This window comes from Phaethon lepturus, unplaced genomic scaffold (genome assembly GCF_000687285.1).
Source record: "Phaethon lepturus isolate BGI_N335 unplaced genomic scaffold, ASM68728v1 scaffold2457, whole genome shotgun sequence".
Classification (NCBI taxonomy): Eukaryota; Metazoa; Chordata; class Aves; order Phaethontiformes; family Phaethontidae; genus Phaethon; species Phaethon lepturus.
In genome coordinates this window covers 15,369-39,187 of record NW_010553844.1, presented here as the reverse complement: position 1 = coordinate 39,187, position 23,819 = coordinate 15,369, and the positions used below count along the sequence as shown (strand labels likewise).

At 41.3% G+C, this 23,819-nt stretch overlaps 1 protein-coding gene across 1 annotated transcript in view; it reads left to right on the top strand.

The window, feature by feature from the left end:
* Positions 1-23,819, top strand: part of LOC104624301 (ankycorbin-like) — a gene marked incomplete at its 3' end in the record, with an annotated part of 69,330 nt that overhangs the window by 32,478 nt on the left and 13,033 nt on the right. Inside the window, exon 2 of the mRNA XM_010291638.1 lies at positions 9,017-9,147. Coding sequence (XP_010289940.1) covers positions 9,017-9,147 — 131 coding nt within the window. The remainder of the gene's footprint in view (positions 1-9,016; positions 9,148-23,819) is intronic.

The window sequence follows — 23,819 nt, the reverse complement described above, 5'->3', positions numbered from 1 at the left end:
AATCTCACTTGTTAAAAGGTTTTAAAGTAGTATCTGAAGGAAAAATACATTGTGACCTCTACTAGGAAGTGAAATGAGCAGCATGTGGGCCAACTTGTGTTCCTTGGTCTGGGTGGACTGTGTCACACTCTTGGCCTCCCTTGCAGACTTCTCAGCTCAGCCTCTTTAGTTTCTTACTCTTACAGAAACGAAATCTTACAGTTGAGTTAAAGAGGCTGCTTATCTATGCGTTATTAACTGTGCAGATTTCCTATGCTGGCCTTGTGGCTACTCTGCATTTAAAGCCTGACTGAAACTGTGAAACCAAACACAGGTTTGGGGAAGAAAAACAACAAAAACAACAAACCAAACAAGAAAGGTACTAACAAGAAATACAAATATCTCAGCAGACCAGCAAACACTTAAATGCATTTCTTTAAATTTTCATTTCCCGTTTCAGTGTTCTTGGAGCACAGCTCACAGCTTGCTGCAAATTCCAGTCATTATTTAAGCAAAGACCACACTAACTTTTTTCTACAACTTCCCCCACCTCCCCAACTTGTGGTCTCAGATGACCATTTTAGTCAGGTCATCTTTCCTCTCCTCTGCTGGTGAAAGACCCTTTCATTTCACAGCTTGTAGTCCCATTTTGCTAGGAAAGTTTCCAGACAGCCTCACTGGTTGATAGAAGTGCCCTGCTGAGTGACTTGCTGTTCAGTTGCATTGTTCTGGGGGTCAGCATGAAAAAATGGTTTGCTTGGATAATAATCCCTTCTTTATCTACAGAAACTACCCAATGAATGGATAATTATCAAGGTTTACTGACAATCTACCGTTAGTCTTTTCTTACCACTCCTTGTTCATTCACTCCAACTGCTTCCTGCCTTCCCCATGGTGCTTTTTATCTCCAGTTCAAGTGGATTTCATGGTCTGACACAGAGTCTCCTGTGTCAAACAGGCGTCATGCACTTTGCGTGGGCAGTTAGCCTAACAAGGCTAGTAGCTCAAGAAGCAAGAGGAGGACAAGGGATTAACATTTCTTGTTGTAAAATGTTCACAGGTTACTGTGTTGCTTGCTTGCTGTTTCCACCTTTGAAGAAATGCATGTGTAAGCTTTGTGAACTGCAAATATTTTGTCTTCTTACGTAAATATAATTAATATTATTAGCTGTCAGTCGCCTGAAATAGGGAACATGGATGGCCAAGGGAAGCTGGAAAAGACTATTTCTGTTGTAGCAATTAGTGACATTTAGATAATATCACTATGAATTACTTTCAAAGCCATTGTCACGCTTTGCTTTCTTCACAACTTAATTAGAGGTCAAGACCTTGCTTGTGGTGAAGTTAATGAACATCGCATCTTTTGGCATGGCCTTCAGGGTGCTTCCTCAGTGGAGTGTGGTGCAACAGAGGTCAGCTTGCAATGCCACTGGTGCTATATATGCACTATGGGCAGACCTTGAAAGGTACAGGAAAAAGCTGGAGCCACAGCGACTGAAACGGGCCTGGGAGGCAGCAGCTTCTGGCATCTGCTGAGCTCCGGGTGTCCTGGGAACTGCTGCCACAGATTTGGATAAACTGTTGCTGATAAGCTCAACAACATCCTGCACCTTTGCAAGGGAGATTTCTACTCCCACCACGCAAGTTTGCTACTGGCAAATATAACCTTTAAATTGGGGACGGAGGGCAGGGAAAGGTATAGGCTACTTACCCACATACCAGTGACTCGAAGGTTATGTTTTCAGGTAAGCCATTCTTTTGAGAAAAGCCATCATCTGTTGTTTTAACTTTGAGGGTGTTTTGTCTAGTGAATGCATTCCCTACAATGGATTTTTATTGTTTTTAAGACTCTCTTGGGAAGTCCAACACATGCGGATTTTTGTGGGATGACCTTGTGATGCAGTGGTGTTCAGTGTCTTTGCCATGCAATTGTTTGTGACGCCAGTCCTTAAGTATTCCTTTCCTTTTCAGACGGCGAGTTGCTGAGTTTTGAAATTATCAGGAATTTCAATTTGCTACTCAGCTTCCCTGCGGTTCTGATTTCAGTGGAGATAACATAACTTTGTCTCCAGTAGGCTTGCAACAATGCAAGGTCACTTAAATCATCTCCTGTAGGCTGCATGCCAAAGATAAAGAAACAAAGTTGTTGTCCAGTTAATGTTTGCTCAGGTCTTTGCACATGGAAAACACTGTGTACAAGTGGTAAGTACAACTATCACCTCTCCTTGTATATTGTTGTTTCTTGCAGGACATTTACTGGTAATCTCAAAGGCAACTGAGCCTTAATAGCTTGATGTGATCGTGTTGAAAAAAGAATGGGTACCTCTTTTAAACATAGTTTTTAACTCTTGAGCTTCTCTCTGGAAAGAAAAATGTTCACCTTGTGACAGAGAAAACTGTGTAAAATAGGTAGTGCAAGCTTTAACTATAAAAAGTAGGCTTTGGTATGAAGGTTTCTCTTTGGACTCAAAACAACCTGTCAGCTTGTCAACTCTCTGTGTGTGATCCTAATGATGAAGGATTTTTACTGGGCAGTTTCAGCCCCAAGAGTATGGTGACTACTTTATGATTGTAATAATAGAGTTATCTCTAGGTTTGCAGAGGAAATAACCTGTGCATAGAGGAAGCTTAGAGGAGACACAGGGCTGACAAATGTCAGTACAATTAGCGTCAGTAACCTGACTGAGGCTGCCCAAGTGCATGTCTGTGGCTGATGGAGCTGCAGGTTTGAGAGTTCAGCCTATCTTGATGGTGATCATTGAAGGTGTTGTGAGCACTCTGCATTCGGCTTGCGTATTGTACCCTTTTTAATCACTAATCATAAACTGACGATGTAGATCCAGTCATTTGGTTCTGTCCAGCCCTCTGCCTCACGGCATTAACGTTGACCAGACAGTGCCCTGCGCAGGAGTGGCTTTCCATCCTAAGCATGGCTAGCTCTTTCCTGTCAACTTCTTTCTCAGCTTCCTAAATTTTTAAACATGGAAAACACCTAACTGTTACCAGAGAGATGCTTCTAAGTGAGGCCATACAGCACAGTTTGCTATCTGAAAAATGAAAATTAAGACTAAAGAGCATGCTTGAGAGGGATGTTAAATTTCAATCAGAAATTTCAACCCAACTCTGCCAAGCCACCTGATGACTGGATTTTGGCTTACAATCCCTTCAGTGGTCCCTGTGTTGTATTTGTGTTTCATTGCTTCAGGATTTTTAGGGATGATGAATTATCTGATCCCTCACATAATTATACTGCTCTTAATAGGAAAAGATTGACTATTTTTAGGCATAAATAAAAATTTCTTATTTTATCCAAAAACTTGCACTTCTTGAGCTTTGATCAGTTTTACTTTGTCTTTTCATCCATAATGCCCATTATCACCACCTAAACTGAACAGTATACATAGGTTTAAAAAAAAAATCCAAACCAAACCAACCCTTCCCCCTGCCAAAAGGAAAAAAAAAAAAAAAGGACCCCCAAACTGAAGAGGTACTGAGTGGAGTATGTATTCTGTCATATGAAGCTGAAATGTGTGTTTCATCAGCTGATTTTTGTATGTGTTCACAAACCATTGTTATTGCAGAATGTTAGTTGTTTGAAGGAAGGCTGTTGATAACTGTTTAGCATGTGGCCTACAGAAGGGGGTGGGGTGGGGTGTGGAGATAAAGGAAGCCCACATGTGCAGTCTTTTCCAGGATCAGATTCTTCCAAATTCATTACATGTACATACTTACCTTTACACTGAGGTGCTCGTTTGTTTGGGGGTTTTTTTGCATGCTACATGTATAGCACCATGGGTCATGCTGTACTACTCAGTTGGCCAACTTGCATAAGCTTGCATATTTTAATCACTCTCAACACTAAACAAGTGAAAAAACCAACAACCTTAGCTTTATTGCTGATGAAATAAAGCAACAGCTGCTTTATTTAGCTGCTCGAGTCTGATGTTTTTGTTGCTCTGGTGCTATGCTAGAGATTTTCCTGAAGACCCTACTGCTGTTACTTTGATCTTCAGTTAGATGTGCTCTGCATGGCTTTGCTCATAATGTTACATGTCTGGGTGTCTCTGACATTAGAGGAAACATTCACTTAAACTACCTGAAGGAGTGGTAGTAACAGGACCGAAACTTCCCAAGGGCTGTTTGGTGGATGGTGCCATGCTACTTGGATGAAATGTGAAAGCTGGGTCAGTGGATGTAGGTAAGAGCAAGTGGAGAGTGCTGAGGAGCTGCGTGGTAGAGGGGCAGGATGTGGCACTGGGGCAGCTGAAGGAGGAGCTTCACGGAAGTGTTTGAGCAGCCTGGATAAGTGGAATGGGATGGTTTGTGGGGTTGTGGTGGAGGAAGCTTGATGCAGCGGGCTTATGAAGTTAAGGTCTTCAGTTATGCTGGCCACCTCAGTCGCCCCAGTGCTCTTGGCAGAGGAAAGCATCTCTCATGTGCATGCTTTCTAGGAGAAACAAATGCTGATGCTGCACGGTAAACGGCATTTCAAGGTGGCTTTTACACTGAACAATATTAACCATAGCTGGGAGTACCTGTGTCTTGTATCATCCCAGCAGAAGTTACCTCCCACTTTTTGGAGGATACTTGATGACAACAAGTGTGACTTGTGGTGTCACAACCAAACTGATATTACAAGAGATTCAGAAATTCTATGTAATGCAAGAGTCACTGCCTCTATTCAGAGATCTGTATTTTCTGATCTGCTCTGGGCAGCAGTGTGTGTGCAATTTTTGATTACATGAGGCACTGAGAGAGCCCCACTGACTTAACTTGCTTGCCAAGTCCTGGGTACAGTGTCTTTCTAGGTGTCATATGTATTCTCTTGCCTTCTAGATTTTTTTTTCCCCCTCCTGGAGAGGATGGGTAGCAGGGATGCAATTCCCTATTGGAATGGATGTTTCTGAGAGTCCATTGCATGCCATTTATTTTATTAGCTGTACCTTTAACTTCTGGAATGTATATTACAATGCTGCTGTTTTGAACACAGTGGGGAAGAAAAAAAACGGTTCAATGCTATCGGAGGAATACTTGAGCAAAAGTTGATGCCTGCAGAGTTGCTTCTTCTGTGTGGACAGATTTATCCTTAATTTCTTTTTGAAAATCAAATAAGTTCTATAAATAGATTTATATAACTTGCATTATAGTTAATTAAGTGTAGTTTTGAGAGAGCTTGAATACAAAATTGACATTTCATCTACAATAATGACACATTTATTGATGCCCTAGAATGGAATCTTCATGGCTTTAAAGAAAAGATGCATAACTTTTATATGGGCAATACAGCATGATGGCTTTTAAGCATCTTTTGTAGAACACAGCTATTTTAGTTTATAAATGAGCATAACTCTGCTGTACAGAATCACAGAATCACTAGGTTGGAAAGGACCTTCAAGATCATCAAGTCCAACCATTAATCCAGCGCCACCATGTCCCCTAGACCATGTCCTGAAGGGCCACATCCACACGTTTTTTGAATACTTCCAGAGATGGTGACTCCACCACCTCCCTGGGCAGCCTGTTCCAATGCCTGACCACCCTCTCAGTCAAGAAATTTTTCCTAATATCCAATCTAAACCTCCCCTGGCACAACTTGAGGCCCGTCTCCTCTTGTCCTATCACTAGTTACTTGGGAGAAGAGACCAACACCCTTGTCACCACAACCCCCTTTCAGGTAGTTGTAGAGAGCGATAAGGTCTCCCCTCAGCCTCCTCTTCTCCAGACTGAACACCCCCAGTTCCCTCAGCCGCTCCTCATAAGACTTGTGCTCCAGAAATACCGTGAAGGGAAGCTACATGTATCCTCTGGTTTTCCAGGAGCCAAACAAAACTGCTGGTACAATGGTTTTAAAGATGTTATAGCCTCAGTAAGAAACTCTGAAAACGTGCAATTGGAAGAACTAATGTAAGCAGATTCGGTATGTGGCAGTCTCTAAAATTATTCATTCCTTTAACAATTCTGATTTACAGTGCTTAGAAGAAGAGACACCAATTAGATATAGAACTGAAAACGGGGGTCTAAAATGACTGCTAAATACAGATCTTCCTAGCGTATCCTTCAGCCTCTACCACATTCCTCTAAGCAGGAAAAAGAATTACCAGCTTTGTCTGGAAAAATAAGGAAATGTACACTCATAGCCTTTCCTTGCCACCGAGGTGAATCTGAGAGAACGGAGTGTTTTCGGGGTCCCTGTGAGAGCCTGTGTTATTTAGTGGTTTGTCTGAGTTAGGTTCTGTTTGGTTCTTAAATATGAGGGAATCTGTTTAGCTGTGCAGATGAGTAGAAAGCAATTGTTTAAATGAGGCATCATTCAATCTTTCTTTAATTGTGTTTGTGTATGTATTTTTTGTTAACAAAAAGGTTATAGTTAAAAACTACAGTAAGGATGAATTAAAATCTCTGTTCTTATAAGAGACTAATACCATATGTCATAAAATGTTTTACTGTAGCATGATCATGGCATCATTCTGCAGCATCAGAATCACTTTCAGAACACTCCAGGCTTTGCCATTCAGTATCTATATATCTCCTAGGTGCATCTTCCACACTAGATAAATACTGAGGGGTACTTTGGGACCCAGCTGTGTTAGCTTCTCTTGGGTCTGAGATGTTAATGATAGTGTAATTATAGACAGGGATATAGTTATCACAGCAAATTCTGAAATGTGAAATTGACTCCTGATCTCAGTTCTTTCCTAAATTTGGGAGTTGTGTGCTTGCTTGCTTATACCAGAATACTGGATATTGGATTATGTGTCAATAATATTTCAATTTAGTAGCCAAATATGGAAGGAATATTTATGAAACTACTTCTTGAAGACATGGCCGTTTGTACTAAAAATCTGAATGTTCTTCTGAAAGGTGTTCTGCCAAAGATTTTCAGCAGGCCTTAATCTTAGCATTTTCCTGTAGTTTATTCTGTTTCATGTTTCAGAAGTAAACTAATTATTTCAGGTCATGAAAAAAATTTAAATTAGGTGTTGTATTTCTTTTCCAAAGTACAGGTTAGTATTGGGTTAGATGTGGGGTGTGTGTAGATTATCATATTACCTGCCATCATCTCCTTTCTTTTCCAAGATTTAAAAAAAAAGTGCAGGAGTTAGGTGCTACCAATGCTTTACAGTCATCATGGTGGTTTGTGGGTAAGGTGATTCATTAAATGTCATATATTTAAATATCTTATATGACTGAATAATAAAAACACAGAAATACAACAAACTCCAAACCAAAAAGCCTAATGCTGTCAAACAGTGTTAATGTTAAAGGATTTTATTTACAAGTAAGATACATTTTTTTAACATCTGCTTTTAATAACAGGCTTGCTTTAAAAGCATTAAATTCCCCAAATGAAGAATATGCAATGAGTTTCATTTTAGGTGGAGCCTGCTGCTTGGCTGGCCACTCATTGTATGGAGTCTAAAGATTGCTAGAGGAAACTTTTTTTTTCCCCTGATGTAATTAATGCTCTAGCGTCTACAGAGTTTTCTTCCAGTGCTATAAGAAAAATGAATATAACCTGCCTGATATGCACTTACCCACCAGTCATACCACTGCCATAACAGACTGCAGTTGCTCTTTATCTTCTGCATGCCACTTCCTTTGACAGAGCTGCCATTCATACTCTTGGTTCCAGGTAGTGTTTTTTCAACTCCTGTCTGCTCTCCTGCTCAGACTGCACTCTCCCTAATGTTTTTTTTTGTTTGGTTTTTAAGTAACTAGTAGCCTGGAAAACTGTCCTCCTGTTCTGGTTTTCAGGGTGTGCACAGCCTATGGAGTTAGTTCATGTCAGTGTGCATCTTGTACACTTTTCCTCACAAGTCCAGACAGAGAAACATAAAATTTTTCTTCAGCAGGGGGCAAAAAAGTTGTGTAGGGCATCAGGACAAAGTGTCTTTTTTAAGTTGAGTATTTCTCAAGGAGCATATTAATATGAATGTAGTCATTCCGAAAGTTGTGTAGAAACCAAGTGTTAATGAATAGGCAGTCATGCTGGAGTTGAGCTGACTGATGTCAAAGAGAAGGCCATAGTCTGTTGAAAATAACTCCCCAGAGCGTAGCAGGGTGCTCACACTAATCCAAAGGCAGCTTTTAGTTGCACCAGATTGCTTTTCCCAAAGACTGAACCCTGTTGTAGGTCCAGACTAGAAGACATGAATGCAACTTTCAGTCCTTTTCCAGAGCTTGTTCTGCTGTGATCACATGGGATACAGGAGGTCAACTGTCCTCTGTTTTCTTAGCATCTTGCTAGATCCAGCTTGGAGGACTAGTAGAGGAAACAGGCCATGTTCTGAGAGTTCCAAGTGGGAGAGAGAATCATCACATTAGCAAGTAGTGTCCTTTCCCTGATTCAGCTGTTGAGAATGAATTAAAAGACTTAGTGGATTGAGTTTAGAAAGATTTAAATGTAGGGTGATCATCTTACCTTTCAGCAGCACTAGGGATGTGCCATCTGTCTGAGTGGTTGATTTGTTTGTTTTAAAGACAAATGTGGGGGATAAAAGCTCAGTAAAGCTAGTTACAGTCTGCAAAGGGCAGTCTCTTAACCTGTTACTCCCTACAAACTGTGAGCAGGAAAAGCCTTATATATGGAAAGTTTTGGCTGGCCTGTGTTGTTAGGGTGGGGTGTGAATCAGCTGAGGCACCTCATTGCTTATCCACATGGTGTATGTGATGAAGGTCCGATGGGGCCAGTGCAGCTACAAAATAGAAACCGGCACTAGACAAATGAAGGAGAACTGTTTTAAATACAGGAGGAACAAATGGATCTTTTTTCTGCACCACTCCTCTACAGTGTTTCCATGTTAGAGGTCATCTCCAGTGGTTGCTTAGGCCCTGGCTTGAGCTATTGAGTTCTTGGGAACCTGTGTTGCACAGCTTGCAAATTACTTTTAATGCAGCTTTTTCTGTGCCATTTCTTTGGGTTGGGCTTTTGTTACAGCTTTCAATGGTGATAAATGTGTGCAGGATCATTTAGGGGAGAGCCTGTGCATAGCACTGGCACTAAAAATACTTCTCCCTTCTTTTTCTTTTACTCCAGACCAATGAATGGAATAAGAACGACGATCGGCTGCTGCAGGCGGTGGAGAATGGCGATCCTGAGAAAGTGGCTTCATTGCTGGGTAAAAAGGGAGCCAGTGCCACCAAACAAGACAGTGAGGGCAAAACTGCGTAAGTCCAACTTAAACTTGTAGTTTAAGCACAAGGGAGGGTAAAAAACAACCTTGGATGTGTATGCCACTTACAGGAATTAAGAAACAGAGACCATCATGAAAATGAACTTTTCTTTTTCATCTAAAGCACAATACATTCTGGAAAGCCCCATTTGTATTTGTCATTCTACATTTAAAATTGTATTGTAAAATGTATTCTACATTCAGAATCATAAACCCATTGAGGTAACTTGAAGCTGGATTGCTGGGTGGATTGGGGCCATTTTAGGACAGGGTATTTTGGGACTCGGGAATTTCATGGCACACTGCAGTTTGCACACTCCAAAAGGCATTAATCTTCGTGGCTATTTTTTCCACATGGACATTAGTTTAATGACATAAAAAAGATGACAAATTTTCTTTCTAATGGGTTAGTTTTGAAGTGAAACTATGATGATTGAGTTTTAAAATCTTGCAGATGTTAATGATTTGTGCAACCGTTCCTTGTTTTGATTGAAGTTTGGCAATGAAAGTTTTGTGTGAATGAGATTCCTTTTGCAGTCTCAATGTATTTCATATATAGCATTTTCTTCTTCTATTCTTCCGCTTGTTCATCTGTGAACATTCTGAATTGTGGAAGACAAAAGTTTCTGGTAAGAAAATTACAGCCAAGAGATGGCTATCCTTCAACTATCTTTCTTATGGCATACAAAGATGATTAAATGGATAAAAGAGGAATAGGCATCCTATGACAGAACCAAAGGCTTCATAAAATTCTGGATAGGTGGGGAGAAAGGAAAACAGTTTCTGGTCTTGGGAGAGGCAGCACAAGGCAGTTTATACCAAATAAGTTCTAATGAATTAACTCTGTGTTACATTTATTTAGTCACGCTTTGCTTCTTGCTTGGTCTGTTTGTTTCCTACATCTGCTCTATTCTTGTTGTGCATCTGAGGAAACTGAATGATGGCAGTGACTCATAGTGACCTGCAACTTCTTACTGCAGAAGTCCAAGTCCTCTAAGTACTTCAAGTGAGCTTTCTCCACACTTTAGTATGTTTTTAATTTTAAAAAGTTGCATACACGTTTTTCTTTTGAACATAAACAAAGCATGACTTCCATTGAATCTTCTGAATTACATCTATGTTTAGCATCTCATGTTTTTACAGTCAACATAACCTCAGAGCTACATTTTTAAGGTGCACTGTATCCAGTGTAACACCTAGTTTGCAGGTTTCATATATAATTTGACACTATGAGTTTTTCTAGGGAACCAACCAAGACCAAAATTATCTGTGAGTATGCACAAGCCTTTTAGCTCTAACAAATTGTATTGTTGTAACTGTAGGGATCTGGTGCAATGATTTTCAGCTTTACAGGGATACCCTATGAATTTCCTCCTTTCTTCCTCTTTATTTGCAACTACAAAGAAGTTGATGATCATGTATTTATGTTAATGATTCTATTACTAATACTGCAGATAATTCTTTTAATTGCTTGGGACAAATGTGAATTAATGCTATTACGATCTCTGCTTCTGCTTTTTCTGTATGCTAATTTGTCATTTACTTTTTTAGTTATTTCTATGTGGTGGTTTAAAAGAAAGCTTGAGAGAGAATGAATAAAAATATTATTGCTGTGATACAGAGATACAATGTCAACTCTTATTCTGTTTCCAGTGCTTTGGGAAACTTAGCAGACCTGCTCACGTTATTTCTGTTGCAGTTTTCAAAGATAGAGACTGACAGGTGTAGAAACAATTGACGCTTATCTGGAGAGGCATGGCTACCAAGGAGTATCATGACCCAGAAATGTTCTCCAGTATGGCTTATTAATAATGGGCAGTTTCTTGTTTGCATTTTTCCCTCTTCAGAGTCTTTTTTCAGTGTGTGCAAAATAGAGTACAGCCATAATTTCTGTTTAGGTAGGCTTGTTTCTCCCATGTTTGCAGTGTGGCACCAGGGCTTCATTCCTGCACAGAGATTCTGGGTGCCTAAGGTAGCTGTGTTGCCCTATCTCAGAAGCTCTGCTTAGAGGCATAGACCTTGCTGCAGCCCTGCACTGAGGTCTCTTAGGGTCCCGCAGAAGCATCGTACTAGTTTGTCAGTTACCACATCTGGAGCATGGGAGGGTCTCATGCTGGGAAAGAGGAATCTGGAGAGTTCTTTTTGGCACAGTTGGCCACCATCATGCTCAGATTTCACGGGTTACATTTTAGAAAGTGGTCTGCAGTGTCATGTGGGAAGGGAGCTCTTTGGATGAGCGGTTTATTGATCCCTGTGAGTATATATATTGATGCATTTGCTTACATAATTAGGCTGAAGGTGACTAACTAGAAGAACATGATGGATTCAGTTATATAACAACTTGCATAATGTGATTTGGAATGTGCTTGAAAGCAAAAAAAGGAGAAACAATTACATGTTGCAGTACAGGTTTGTTAGGCCTGTCATTGTCTGTTCCTTTAAGGTGTGACAAGTTACTTTTAAGATCTTTTATTTTTCATTCTTTTTGTTAATAAACCTTCAAACAAAATTCTCAATACTTCCCAGCCCTTTATTTGAAGCATAGTAATATAGTATATTATTTTAAACAGAAGGCTGAGAGGACTTTAATTTTTCATGCTTAAAGGGTTGCTTTGAAGTTTTTGTTTTATAATCAAATGGCTTATTAATATAAAATGCTTGAACCGAGCGGAACAGAGACCAGAATCCAAGACTTCCTGTATTTGTCCTGTTGAGTACCCTACACATCATTCCACTGAGTACTGCTACAATGTGCTCCAGCTCTGGCTTGGTTTTGGACATGACCACTTAAATTTCACCTGTGTCCTCTTTTGCCTCTGTCTTGTAGGTCCTTTTCTTTGTGGCTTGCCCATATGCAATAAAACAGAGATGCTTAAATTAGTGAGGTTGAGGTACCAGTAAATTTCTTAGAGGTAATACTTACAGAGTTTCATCAGGAGGTTTAACTCTCCAGCAGTACCTCTTTAAAAAAATATTTCAAAAATACTGTTGAAGTAATGAAACGAGTTTTTTAAGACTTGCCTCACTTTCCACACCACCACCCTGCCTCTGACTCAGTCTTTTCTATAAACAATAAATCAATTTCAAGGCAATGGAGCAAATCCACCTTTGGCATAAGTTGACACAGCCCCGTTGTTGCTCCCACTTAAACAGCACAGACTATTGCCAAGCACACTTGTAGTAGAACCTATCTGGAAATCTGACTCTGCCATTGTATTCTTATTCTGCCAGATAGGTGTGGGGTTTTTTTTGTCCAACTTCCTTAAACAACAAAACAGTGCTTTTCAGTTTGGAATTTGATTATTTCAATCCCACTTGGACTAACAAAAAAGGCTTTTCAAAGAGGGCCTTTTCAGGAGGGGATAGGATTCATTCATGTACTGTACTTTCCACAAGAGCAAGTGTTCAAATGGGCTGTTTCTTAAAGAAGCTGCAGCTATTGGGAGCAGGGCGCAGGGAGGGGAGAATTCACAGTCTAAGGAAAGGATTCGCAATGTATAAGTGGCAGCACTTCCTTGTCCTAAAGTTATTTTTTTCTCTGTGTGCCAGTCCGTCACTGCCATGTTTGCATGTTTCTGCAAGGCACTGAAGTAGGATTAAATGCTTACGGCTATTAAATGAACAGTAGGTCTCTGTAAATTTTTTAACTAAAATTGAATCAGCTATTGTTTAATAAAATGAGTCTGACAATGGTACAAAAAAGCTTTAGAAACCTTTACAAATGTACATTTTAAGGACTCTTTCACAAAACTATTGTCAATAGCAATTAGTTGAAATTATATATTTTCATTTGAACCAGAATGCTCATACCTTGGAGGCTGAATTGAAAATAAATTTTGGAGCATGTTCGAACCTCAAATCCCTTATATTTATCAGATACACAGTATTCATTCAGATCTTATTGTATAAGGAGGTGGGGCGAGCGGCATGAAGGACATCACTGTTCAAACAATAAATCAGGTTTTAATTGCCTTTTAAGAGAAGGTTGTTCCATGTATATAACTATATTTATCTTAAAGGAACCTAATGGAAGAATACAAGCTTACTACAGTCATTACACTGTTCTAGCTGAGAAAGAAAACCACAGAAAATGGTTTAGATAGCTGATCTTCAAAATTGGGGAAGATGCTTATGAAACAGAAGAAGAATTGTATCATCCTGCCTTTCTTGATTCCAAATTGCTATAAATCCTGTAGGAGACCTTTGAAATTCAGGCAGCCTCTACATTATTTTCTTGTACACATGTTGGGGGTTCTCAGTTTAACGCTATGCTCTAGAAGACATTGCTTTTGTACAGACCCTGTGTCATCTCTTAATATTGGCTAAACACTTAATTAGAAAAGCATACTAGCATATTGTCTTTCAAAAATTGTACCAGGGTAGAAGCTGCAAAAAATGTCTAGTGCCTGAGGTCTGTCACCTCTCCAGGAATGGAGTTCAGTGGTGTTCCAGTGACCTGATATGATCCTTGACAGAAAATACATTTTTCATAGAATCATAAAGTAGTTTGGGTTGGAAGGAGCCTTTAAAGGTCACCTAGTTCACCCCGCCTGCAATTGGCAGGAGCAGCTTCAACTAGATCAGAGCCCTGTCCAACCTGACCTAGAATGTTTCCAGGGATGGGGCATCTACCTCCGCTCTGGGCAACCTGTGCCAGTGTTTCACCACCTTCACTGTCAAAACTTTTTTCCTTAGATGTAGTCTGAATCTACCCTCTTGTAGTTTAAAACCATTACCCCTTGTCCTATCGCAACAGGCCCTGCTAAAACGTCTGTCCCCGTCTTTCTTCTAAACCCCCTTTAAGTACTGGAAGGCTGCAGTAAGGTCTCCCCAGAGCCTTCTCCAGGCTGAACAACCCCAATTCTCTCAGCGTGTCCTCACAGGAGAGGTGTTCCATCCCTCTGATCTTTGTTGTGGCCCTCCTCTGGACCCACTCCAACAGGTCCATGTTTTTCTGATGCTGAAGGCTCTAGAGGTGGACACCGGAGTCTAGGTGGGGTGGTGCCATAGCGGAGCAGAGGGGCAGAATCCCCTCCGTTGACCTGCTGACCACACTTCTTTGGATGCAGCCCAGGATATGGTTGGCCTTCTGGGCTGTGAGGGCTCATGTCTAGCTTTTCATCCACCAGTACCCCCAAGTCCTTCTCAGCAGAGCTGCTCTTGACCCCTTCATCCCCCAGCGTGTCTTGATACTGGGGGTTGTCCCAACGCAGGTGCAGGATGATAAGGTTCACACAGGCCTATTCCTTGAGCTTCTCCAGGTCCCTCTGGATGTTGTCCCATCCCTCAGGTGTGTCACCCACACCACTCAGCATGGTGTCTTCTGCAAACTGGCTGAGGGTGTACTCAATCCCACTGTCTATGTCATTGATGAAGATAGGAAAGAGTACTGGTGCCAATACAGACCCTGGAGGGACACTGCTTGTCACCGATCTCCATCCATTGAGGCATTGACGACTACTCTCTGGATGCGACAATCCAAACAATTCCTTACGTGCTGCATAGTTTGTCCATCAAACCCATATCTCTCAATTTAGAGAGAAGGATGTTGTGGGGAATCGTTTCACAGGGTTCAGATAAACAATATCCATAGCACTTCCACTGATGTGGTCCTTCCATCATATGAGGCCACCAGGTTTGTCAGGCAGGACTTGCCCTTGGTGAAGCCATGCTGGCTGTCTCTAATCAAGTCCCTCACCTCCATGTGCCTTAGCATAGCTTCCCGGAGGATCTGTTCCATGATCTTCCCAGACACAGAGGTGATGCTGATGGGATGGTAGTTCCCAGGGTCCTCACTGCTACCTTTTTTTAAAATGGGTGCAATGTTTCCCTTTTTCCAGTCTCCAGGGAATTCACCTGGCTGCCAGGACTTCTCAAATATGGAGAGTGGCTTGGCAACTTCATCAGCCAATTCCCTCAGGACTCTGGGATGCATCTTTTCAGGTCCCATATATTTGTATATAGTCAGGTTCCTCAGGTGGTCTCAAATCACATTCTCTCTTACAGTGAGAGGGACTTTGCTCCCCCAGTCCCTGTCTTGAAGTCCATCCACTTGAGTGGTGTGGGAAGAGACACCACCCATGACAACCGTGTCAAAGAAGTCATTGAGTACTTCAGCCTTCTCCTCATCCATCGTTACCAGTCTGCCAGTCTTGCCCATCATGGGGGGTACGCTTTCTTTGACCTCCCTTTTCTGGCTGACATACCTGTAGAAGCCTTTCTGTTTATTCGTTGTATCCCTTGCCAAGTTCAGCTCCAGCCGCGCCTTGGTCTTCCTGACCCTATCACTACACAACCAGGCAGCATCCCTGTACTCTTCCCAGGATACCTGACCCTGCTTCCACTGCCTGTGCATTTCCTTCTTGCCCTATAGTTTGACCAGCAGGTCTTGACTCAGCTACGCTGGTTTCTTGCCTTCCTTTCCTGATTTCTTTATGCCTGGAGATCGAGAGCTCTTGTTCTCTATGGAAAGTGTCCTTAAAGATCTGCCAGCTCTGTTCTGCCTCCTTGACCCTGAGGCCTGTTTCCCAGGGGGTGCTGTCAACTAACTCCCTGAAGGGCTAGAATTTTGCTTTCCTAAAATTCAGGGTCCTGACTTGACTCTTCACCCGCCCCATATCCCTGAGGACTGTCAATTCCACCAATGCATGTTCACTGCACCCTAGGTTGCCTCCAATCTTGACATCACCAATTAGCTCACTTGCGTTGGTGCCCAACAGGTCCAGTATGGCATCCTCTCTGGTAGGGATGACTGTTACCTGGCTTAAGAAGTTATTCTCAATGCACTCCAGGAGTCTCCTGGATTGCCCACTGCTCATCGTGCTACTTTTCCAGCAGATGTTGTAGTGGTCAAAGTCCCTCATCAGGATGAGAGCCTGCGAGCGTGATGCCTCCTGTAGCTGGAGTAAGTAGGCTTCATCAATAGACTCCTGTTGATAAGGTGGCCTTGTAGTAGACACCAACCACAAGGTTCCCTTTGTTGCCTCAGTCCCTGATTCTTACCCATAAGGTTTCAACCTGCTCGTGGCTGTTCTTCAGAGACAGCTCTTCACAATCTAGCCACTTCTTGATGTAGAGGGCAACACTTTCACCCCTCCTACCTCGCCTGTCCCTCTGAGCGGCCTGTATCCATCGATAGCCGCATTCTAGTCATGGGATTCATTCCAGCATGTTTTAGTAATGGCAACAAAGTTGTAGGTTTCTGTCAGCATGGTGGCTTCCAACTCCTCCTGTTTGGTTGCCCATGCTGTGTGCATTGGTGTAGAGGCACTTAAGCTGGGCTGTTGGCTGTGTCACCTTGTTAAAGGAACACCCCTTTCTGCCTTTGAGGTATTTCACTGGTGTTTCCCTGTTGGGCCCTATTACCTCAGGAGCTCCTGGGTCATCTCCATAAGACTTCAAGACTTTTATTGACTTTTGTCATGATCTTGAATTTATGGTGGTCCAGATGGTCACAACAACGTCTAGGTTTCAGAGCAGGTACAAAATAAGGAAGACTACCATGATCTCCACCTGTGTTTTATCTCTAGCCAACAGATGGTTGAAATCTGGTTCTTATTCCAAAATTTCTTGCAAAGATTATTTCCTTGGGAAATTTGGGTGTAAAAGCTTTTGTCTCTCCAAAACTTTCCTGAAGTTCTTTTCAGGTTCAAATCCTGATCGTTCCTTTTTGTTCGCCCTCTCCCCTGCAGCATTGTTATGAATATAATTCAATTAAGATGTTGATACTAAGTTTTCTGAAAAATTACCTTCTGCTTTAGACTAATTCTTAGAATTGCTAATGAAACATCTGGGCATGGTTGGGTGAAGCCATCTTCTGCCAGGATAGTAAATTGAGCTAATTAATTTTATATTATGTTCAGTATGAGCCAATTGTTAATGTATTAGAGGAAATGCTCGTATCTCTATAATGAAGGAGCAATACTTAACTTTGATTTTATAATTTGGCAATACGTGAAAAAAATCCACATTTCATACAAACATTACTGCATTTACAATCATGCAGGCTTTTAAATGAGATCCTTAGAGTGGAATTCATGTTAGTGGTTTATTCCTGGTTCTTGACTGAAACTGTGTAGACCATTTCTGATGGTTTTGAGTACATGACTCCATTTAGACTTGGAGACACACACATTTTTGGTTCTTAGCTGTACTTTAACTGGACTTGACATCAACAGCATTCAAGTTCTATTATATGCATTTTTGAAGCAATTTTGTGTAAGATATTTTAGTATTTCTATGCCTTCACGTTATTTAAAAAAAAAAAAGTGAAGAGGCCATCTTCTAAAAGGCAGAAATTAATGCTGTTTAGTTTGATTTCAATTCCTCTACTGGCTTCAGCTGGTGTAGAGTTAATTTTCTTCCTGATAGCCGGTACAGTGCTGTGTTTTGGATTTGGGATTAAAATAATGTTGATCACATACTGATGTTTTAGTTGTTGCTAAGCAGTCAAGGCCTGTCCAGCTCCTCATGCTCTGCCCTGCCAGCGGGCAGGCGGGGGTGCACGGGGAGCTGGCGGGGCACGGCCGGGACAGCTGGCCAAAGGGATGCTCCATACCACACAATGTCATGCTCGGTGCTGGGGAGGGGCCACAGCTCAGAAACTAACTGGGCATCAGTCAGCGGATGGTAAGCAATTGTGCTGTGCATCACTTGTTTTGTATGTTGTTGTTGTTGTTGTTGTTACTGCCTTTTTTTCCATGCTGTTAAACTGTCTTTATCTTAACCCATGAGTAGTACTTTTTTTTTCCTGATTCGCTCCCCCATCTCACTGCAGGGGAGCGTGAGTGAATGGCTGTGTCGTTGTTTTAGCTATCTGCCAACTTAAACCACAACAATTAAAAAGATCCTAAACTTCACTTCTGAAAAACTGAAGCTTTTTACTTTCTCTCTTTAATGATTTTCTATATTGTAAAACAAACAAATTCCACTTTTTTAAAGAACAAGCTCCCTGTTTCTTATAAAGTTCTTTGAGCATTGAGGAACATCCCATTGGGTTTGCAAATTACGTGCCCAGGACTTCCTGCGGAGGACAGCTGGAGTTCAAAGGGAAAACAGTCTGTATACAGCTGACAGTATGACAGTCTGAAATACAGCTTGTGTCTTCTGTTTTATACTTGCTTTTTCACACAGGCTGATAGGATGGCTATTCTTAATAAACTATTGCATTTCCTTACCTATTAGTAGTGCTTGTTGTCTCAGAAGAAAGCAAGTCATCTTCTGAAGGGCCCCTGTACGTGTGTTGGATAGCCTGTGAGCCGCCTGTTCCACTCCTGCTCGCGGGTAGGATCAGCCAAACCAGCAATGCAGTGGCAGGCGGCCGCTGGAATTCCCTGTAAAGCCGCTTCGTTCGCAGAGCTGCCAAATACCCAGATTTTACCAGCCCTGGCCAAGTTTCAAGGAGTTTGTTGGTTGCTCTGTTCAGAGCAGAGCCTGGATGGGTGGCAGTTTTTGTATGCCTGGCTTGAAAGAGCTGCGGCCTGGCTCGCGTGGAGGCAGAACCCCAGGCTTCCGCCTGACGGCGGCTGTGGCTGCTCCTTCACTCACCTTCTCTGAGCTGGCAGGGGAGCACGGGGGAAGCACCCCTCTCACGGGTCGGGCCAGAGCCAGGCTCTCTAAGGCTGCAGGGGACAGGGCTAAGGCTGCAGTTGTTTTTCAGATTTATATCTTTGTAATAGGCCGCAGTTGTTTTACACGTTTTTCAAAGGCTTATGCAACTTAAATGCACGGTCTGTGTAGATTTTCGTTACACTGGCTGGCTACTACTGGCTTAAAAATGTGCTCTGATCTAGGAAGGGAAAGGGAACAGACAGCCAAAACAGAGAAATGTGCAAATGTTGGGGTTATTTCCTTTTTTTTCTCTGTTGTTGTTTTTTTGTTTTTGTTTTTTTTTTTAAGCTTCAGAACGAGGTCTCATGCAATAGACTATGCTGGTGACTGCTTATTTATCAGGTGTATATATCACGCTGCGTTTTCTGCTACCTGCTAAAGCAGGTAAATAGGTGCGTTCTCTGTTAGGAAAGTACTAACTGGAAAATGTAGGAAAGCTTTGAAGTCACCGTTTCCTGCACCTGTCTACGTTCCAGTCCTTACTCCTCTTGAGAAATGTCTTTGTTCCAGTCATTACTCCTCTTGAGAAATGTGGAATCTTAAAAGCTTCAGTATATAGTTACTCTGAAGTGCAGAGTAAAAATATATTGCCATAATCATTTAAAGAGTTTATAAAAACAAATGTTAAGAGGTCATCTTAACCAGTGGTCTCTGAAGAATGTGTTAACTAGTAGATTAATTACCATAAGTACATATTATTGTACTTGGTTTGTAATTCCCCTGTGAAGTAAGAGACGTTCACTTCATACAGTTTAATAAAAAAAAATCCAAATAGTTCTGTTGCTTCAAATCTGAAGAGGTCTGAAGTATTTTAAGTATAAAAGGCACAGAAACTTCAAATGCAGCACATAACCCTGAGCTATCCTTTGTCAACATCCGTCATGCCCCGTAAAGATATTCATACTCTTTGGTTCTTGGAGCACTATATGCTGTTCTTAAGCCTTGCTGGATTTTCATGCAACAAAAATATTTTCTTTAGATTAACTTTTACTCAGTTGTTCTCAGCCTTTCCAGTCTTTTCCTGGCCTCTTGTTATGCTAACATGGTTTGGGATTTCCTTGCTCTAATTTCATGACTTTTCATGTACTAAGGTTTTTAGCATTTGCTGGTCCAGCAATACGAAGCAGCTTGTGTTGGAGGATGAAAGTCAAGGGAAATGCTAGTCATTGCTGTAACTGTTGGGCTCAATTTTAACTTTGAACTCTATTCTGGCCTTGCAAGAAAGCGCAGCAGGTGGCTAGCTGGTTTTACCTAACTCGGGGAGGACGTTATACTGATCTGGGCACATCCATGGCATCCTCAGGGATTTCACCGTATGCTAGAAAGATGTTTTGCCAGAAGGCATATATATTGAGAAGCTAACTGCACCCCTTTGGGCTTTAGACGTAAGATGTATTTTTAAAGAAATTACCAGAAGGAATCTTCCCTACTCCTCTGCCTTCCTCCGTCCCTCTGAACTTGGCTTTAGAGGCACAGGCAGCACTGCTTTCATTTCTAGGCTCTTTAAGCTTTTTGAGACTTCATTGTTTGCTATACTTTGTCCATTTTCCTACCCTACAACAAAATAAAAATAGTATTTCAAAATTTAAGACTTTCTGTCAACACCTAGGAGTGCCCTGAAACTCACCCTTGGCAGAATCTCTGTTGCAATTTGCTGACGTTGGTTATTGAGGGACTTTAAAAATGGACACTCTGCAGGAAAGTTCATATGATAAATCTAAATTGTGAGCACTTATGTTTACAATTAATAGTACATGGAAGAAAAGTCTATATGTTTCAGACTTGAAGTGGAGTTTGTGGTAATGTGGTAATAGAGTTTGCCAAAGAAAACTGTATAAAAATGGAACTGCTGGAACACAACCTGAGCATGAAAAATATAAAGCTTCTGGGGATCCCAGAAATCTCTCTGAAGAGCAGCTGGGTGGATATTTTTGCTGAGTTGGAAAGCTAAAATCAGGAGCCTGTAGCTTGCCAGCTCCTGTGTTGCATGATGCAATTTTTCTTTCCTATTAAGAAAAGAGACATTCAGCAGGCTTGCATTTTTTTAATGTCCTATACCTCAAGGTGTGTATGATTAAAACAAGACTTTTTATGCTATGAGGCAAAGCTGGAAACTTTATACGAAAACTGCATTTGGTTTGGTTTTGGATTGTTTTTTTTTAAAGCTGTTCCAGAATACATGCTAACACAGAAGTGGCATGTAGGGGTTTTGCATGTATTCAGGGAGGGCAGATGCCATCTCATGTTTAAGTAGTAGGTGGGAGAACACAGGCTGGTGTGCATCACTTCACTTTGCCGTGGCTGGTGCTAAGAGGGAGAGAGGGGAAGAATCTCCCACAGCTCCTAGTAAATCCATACCTGCCTATGTCAACTTCTTAAAATCTCAACCTGTCTGCACTCCAGAAGATGTTAGTAACAACTCATGGATTGAATGTCGTAAAACTCAGAATACTTCATTTTCTCAGTTTGTAATGGAGCCACCTCTGGCTTGAAAACAAAATGTATTTCCTGTAACTGTTTTTCCTAAGCTAATTTTTGCACTCTCGTGGCTGCATATATGTGTGTGACAGGAGAGCCAGCATTTAATGAAAAGCCAAATTTCTTACATTTACCCTTAGGAGGAGATGAAATGGATGCAGTGTGAAGCTATGGCTTTTATTTGTTTAAAAAAAAAACAAAAAATGAAAGAACTGGTAAGTATTGATAGTGGTACCAGTGGACGTCCGATTTTCTTTAAGGCAGTCTGATGTGCCAAACATCTGGATGGTTTTGTCATCATATCCTCTGGTGTTCTATCTGTCTCGGAAGCAGTAATACAGAAAAGGCTGTAGTAACAGAAATGCATCTTCATGAGGATTTTTCTGGTCATGTCCATGAGTAGTCTGTCTTTCTCAGTTCTGATTTGGTTTTCACCATGCAGGCTGTGCCCTTTGGCTGTAGAATTGCCAATGTAAGGAACTCACGTTCCCAGATCTTTATTCTGGCTTAGGGGAAAAAACGCCCCAAGAAGTCAGTTCCCTGATATGCTTTGAAGCAGGAGGACAGTGCAGCGAGAGGGAATGAGGGCTTAAGGTGAAATTCTATATCCCGTTCCTTCCTTTGCACTGACAGGGTGCATGCACCTGTGACTCTGTGGTAAAACAGTGGAAGGCAGCTTTGGTTTTCAACTGATTTTTTTCTCTGTATGAGCTCACCAGCCACATGGGTACCTACTTGTATGTGCTGGTGCAAGGTAGAAGCAGAACCAGGCAGGCACTGGTCATAGTAGCATAATCCTTGCTGGAACAGACAGTTACTACTTTGCTGAAAGGCCTGTCTGGGTTGGCAGAGGAAAGGCAGAAAACACCTCCAGTTTCAGGACCATTCTGGGCCTTTCCAAATCTTTAAATCTGAAGGTGGTTGTTTTTCTATGAATTAGATTCAGAATGTGTCAAAAATTTGTTTTGTTTAAAAAGTTTACATTCATCATTGCTTTTATGATGATAGAGTCCCAAAGCATTCACAGAAGAGTAAACTGTATTATTCTCTAACTACTGGTCATCGTGCTACATGCAAGAGGAGACTACACTGGACTTCCTCTTGAGTGACAGCAGGCACTTCATGTACAGGATATGCTGCTGTAGTAGTGCTCACAGCCCTTTCTCCTCCAGACCAGGTCTCTGGCAAACTTCTGCCGCTCAGCTTGTGTTGGAAAACAATTAAAAGCCAGATATCATTTAATATCTTTATTTTTGCTGTTATTATTGAAGTGGGAATTGAGGCTTTGAGGGATAATACTGTCTAGGAAGATCACTGTAGACACTGCAAGGTAGGTATTGCCTCTAAAATGTGCAAAAGTTCAAGTTAGTGCAGAAGATCAGCCAGGTTGTCACTGAGTCTCTTCCTGGCTGAGATAGCTGACAAATAGCTTGCCGTCTGATCTGGTAGCAGTGAAGTTTTAATATCTTCCATTTCTGTATTCTTTCTTCTTCTAGACTCCAAGCAGCTCTATATCTTTATTTTATCTATGTTGTTTGTTTGTGTGAAGGTATTGGTCAGTTGGGAAACTGTATATCATCAAACTGTTGGCAGAGAAGTCAGACTTTTTGAAAGTCAACAAAGAGTTGACGTACATCAGAAAATGAAGAAGAATGATCTGCTTTGGGGAGGGATGTTTTTATTCAAAATAAACCTTGACAATGGATGTATGTGAGTTCATAGTGTATTTCAAATATTCTTAGACTTTAAATATTTTCAGAGCAGTCAGCTTGAAGTGGCAGAGAACAATAGTAGTACATGCTTGCATATGTTTGACTTTCTTCTGTGTTTGTCATAATAGAAAATAGCAAATACAATATTCATGTAGCATCCATAATTCAACCATGTTCTTTATTTGCTTTGGATTTTGGTAAATAAGATGTCAGACAACTTTCAGGCCCTGGAGAAAAATCTGTGTTACAGAGAAGGCTAACTCTGCCCCCAAAAACCTCTGGAGTGTGACCTTGCCAAACAGAGGTGGAGGTCCCTGATTGGATGTAATTCTTCTGCCTTTTTTTTTTTACTTTTCACAAATGAAAATTTCCAAGTTAGAAGGTTGCTGTCTTAAGAATTCATATTTATTTTTTCTTATTTCATCATGTCCCACTCTAGTGGCATTTTCCCTAGATATATAGACCACCCAGTTGTTTTAAGCCAGCTGTCAAAATAACATTCAGTGAGAGGATTGTGCTCAGTTTTGCAGGATGTAGCTATGCAAATGGTGGAAAAGGTCCTTTGCCCTGAATAAGGGATGGGCTTGTTTAGGACAGTTGTAAGTGCTTCACCAGTTGACATCTGTCTGTAAGAACTCTGCTGTTTGACATCCCTGAATTGTAAAAAGCATCTCTCTTTCAGGGCATTTGAAAATGTTATTTGGGTCACATTTCTGGTCAGGAAATTTGAGGTCCTTACAGAACTTTGAGGAGATAGTCTTGTACCTATTCTCCAGCTGACCCTGGATCTGATGAAATTTTGCTCTGTGTTTGCTCTTAACGCTGTTTACTCTTACTACTGTAAAAGCCTGTTTACTACAACTAGGCT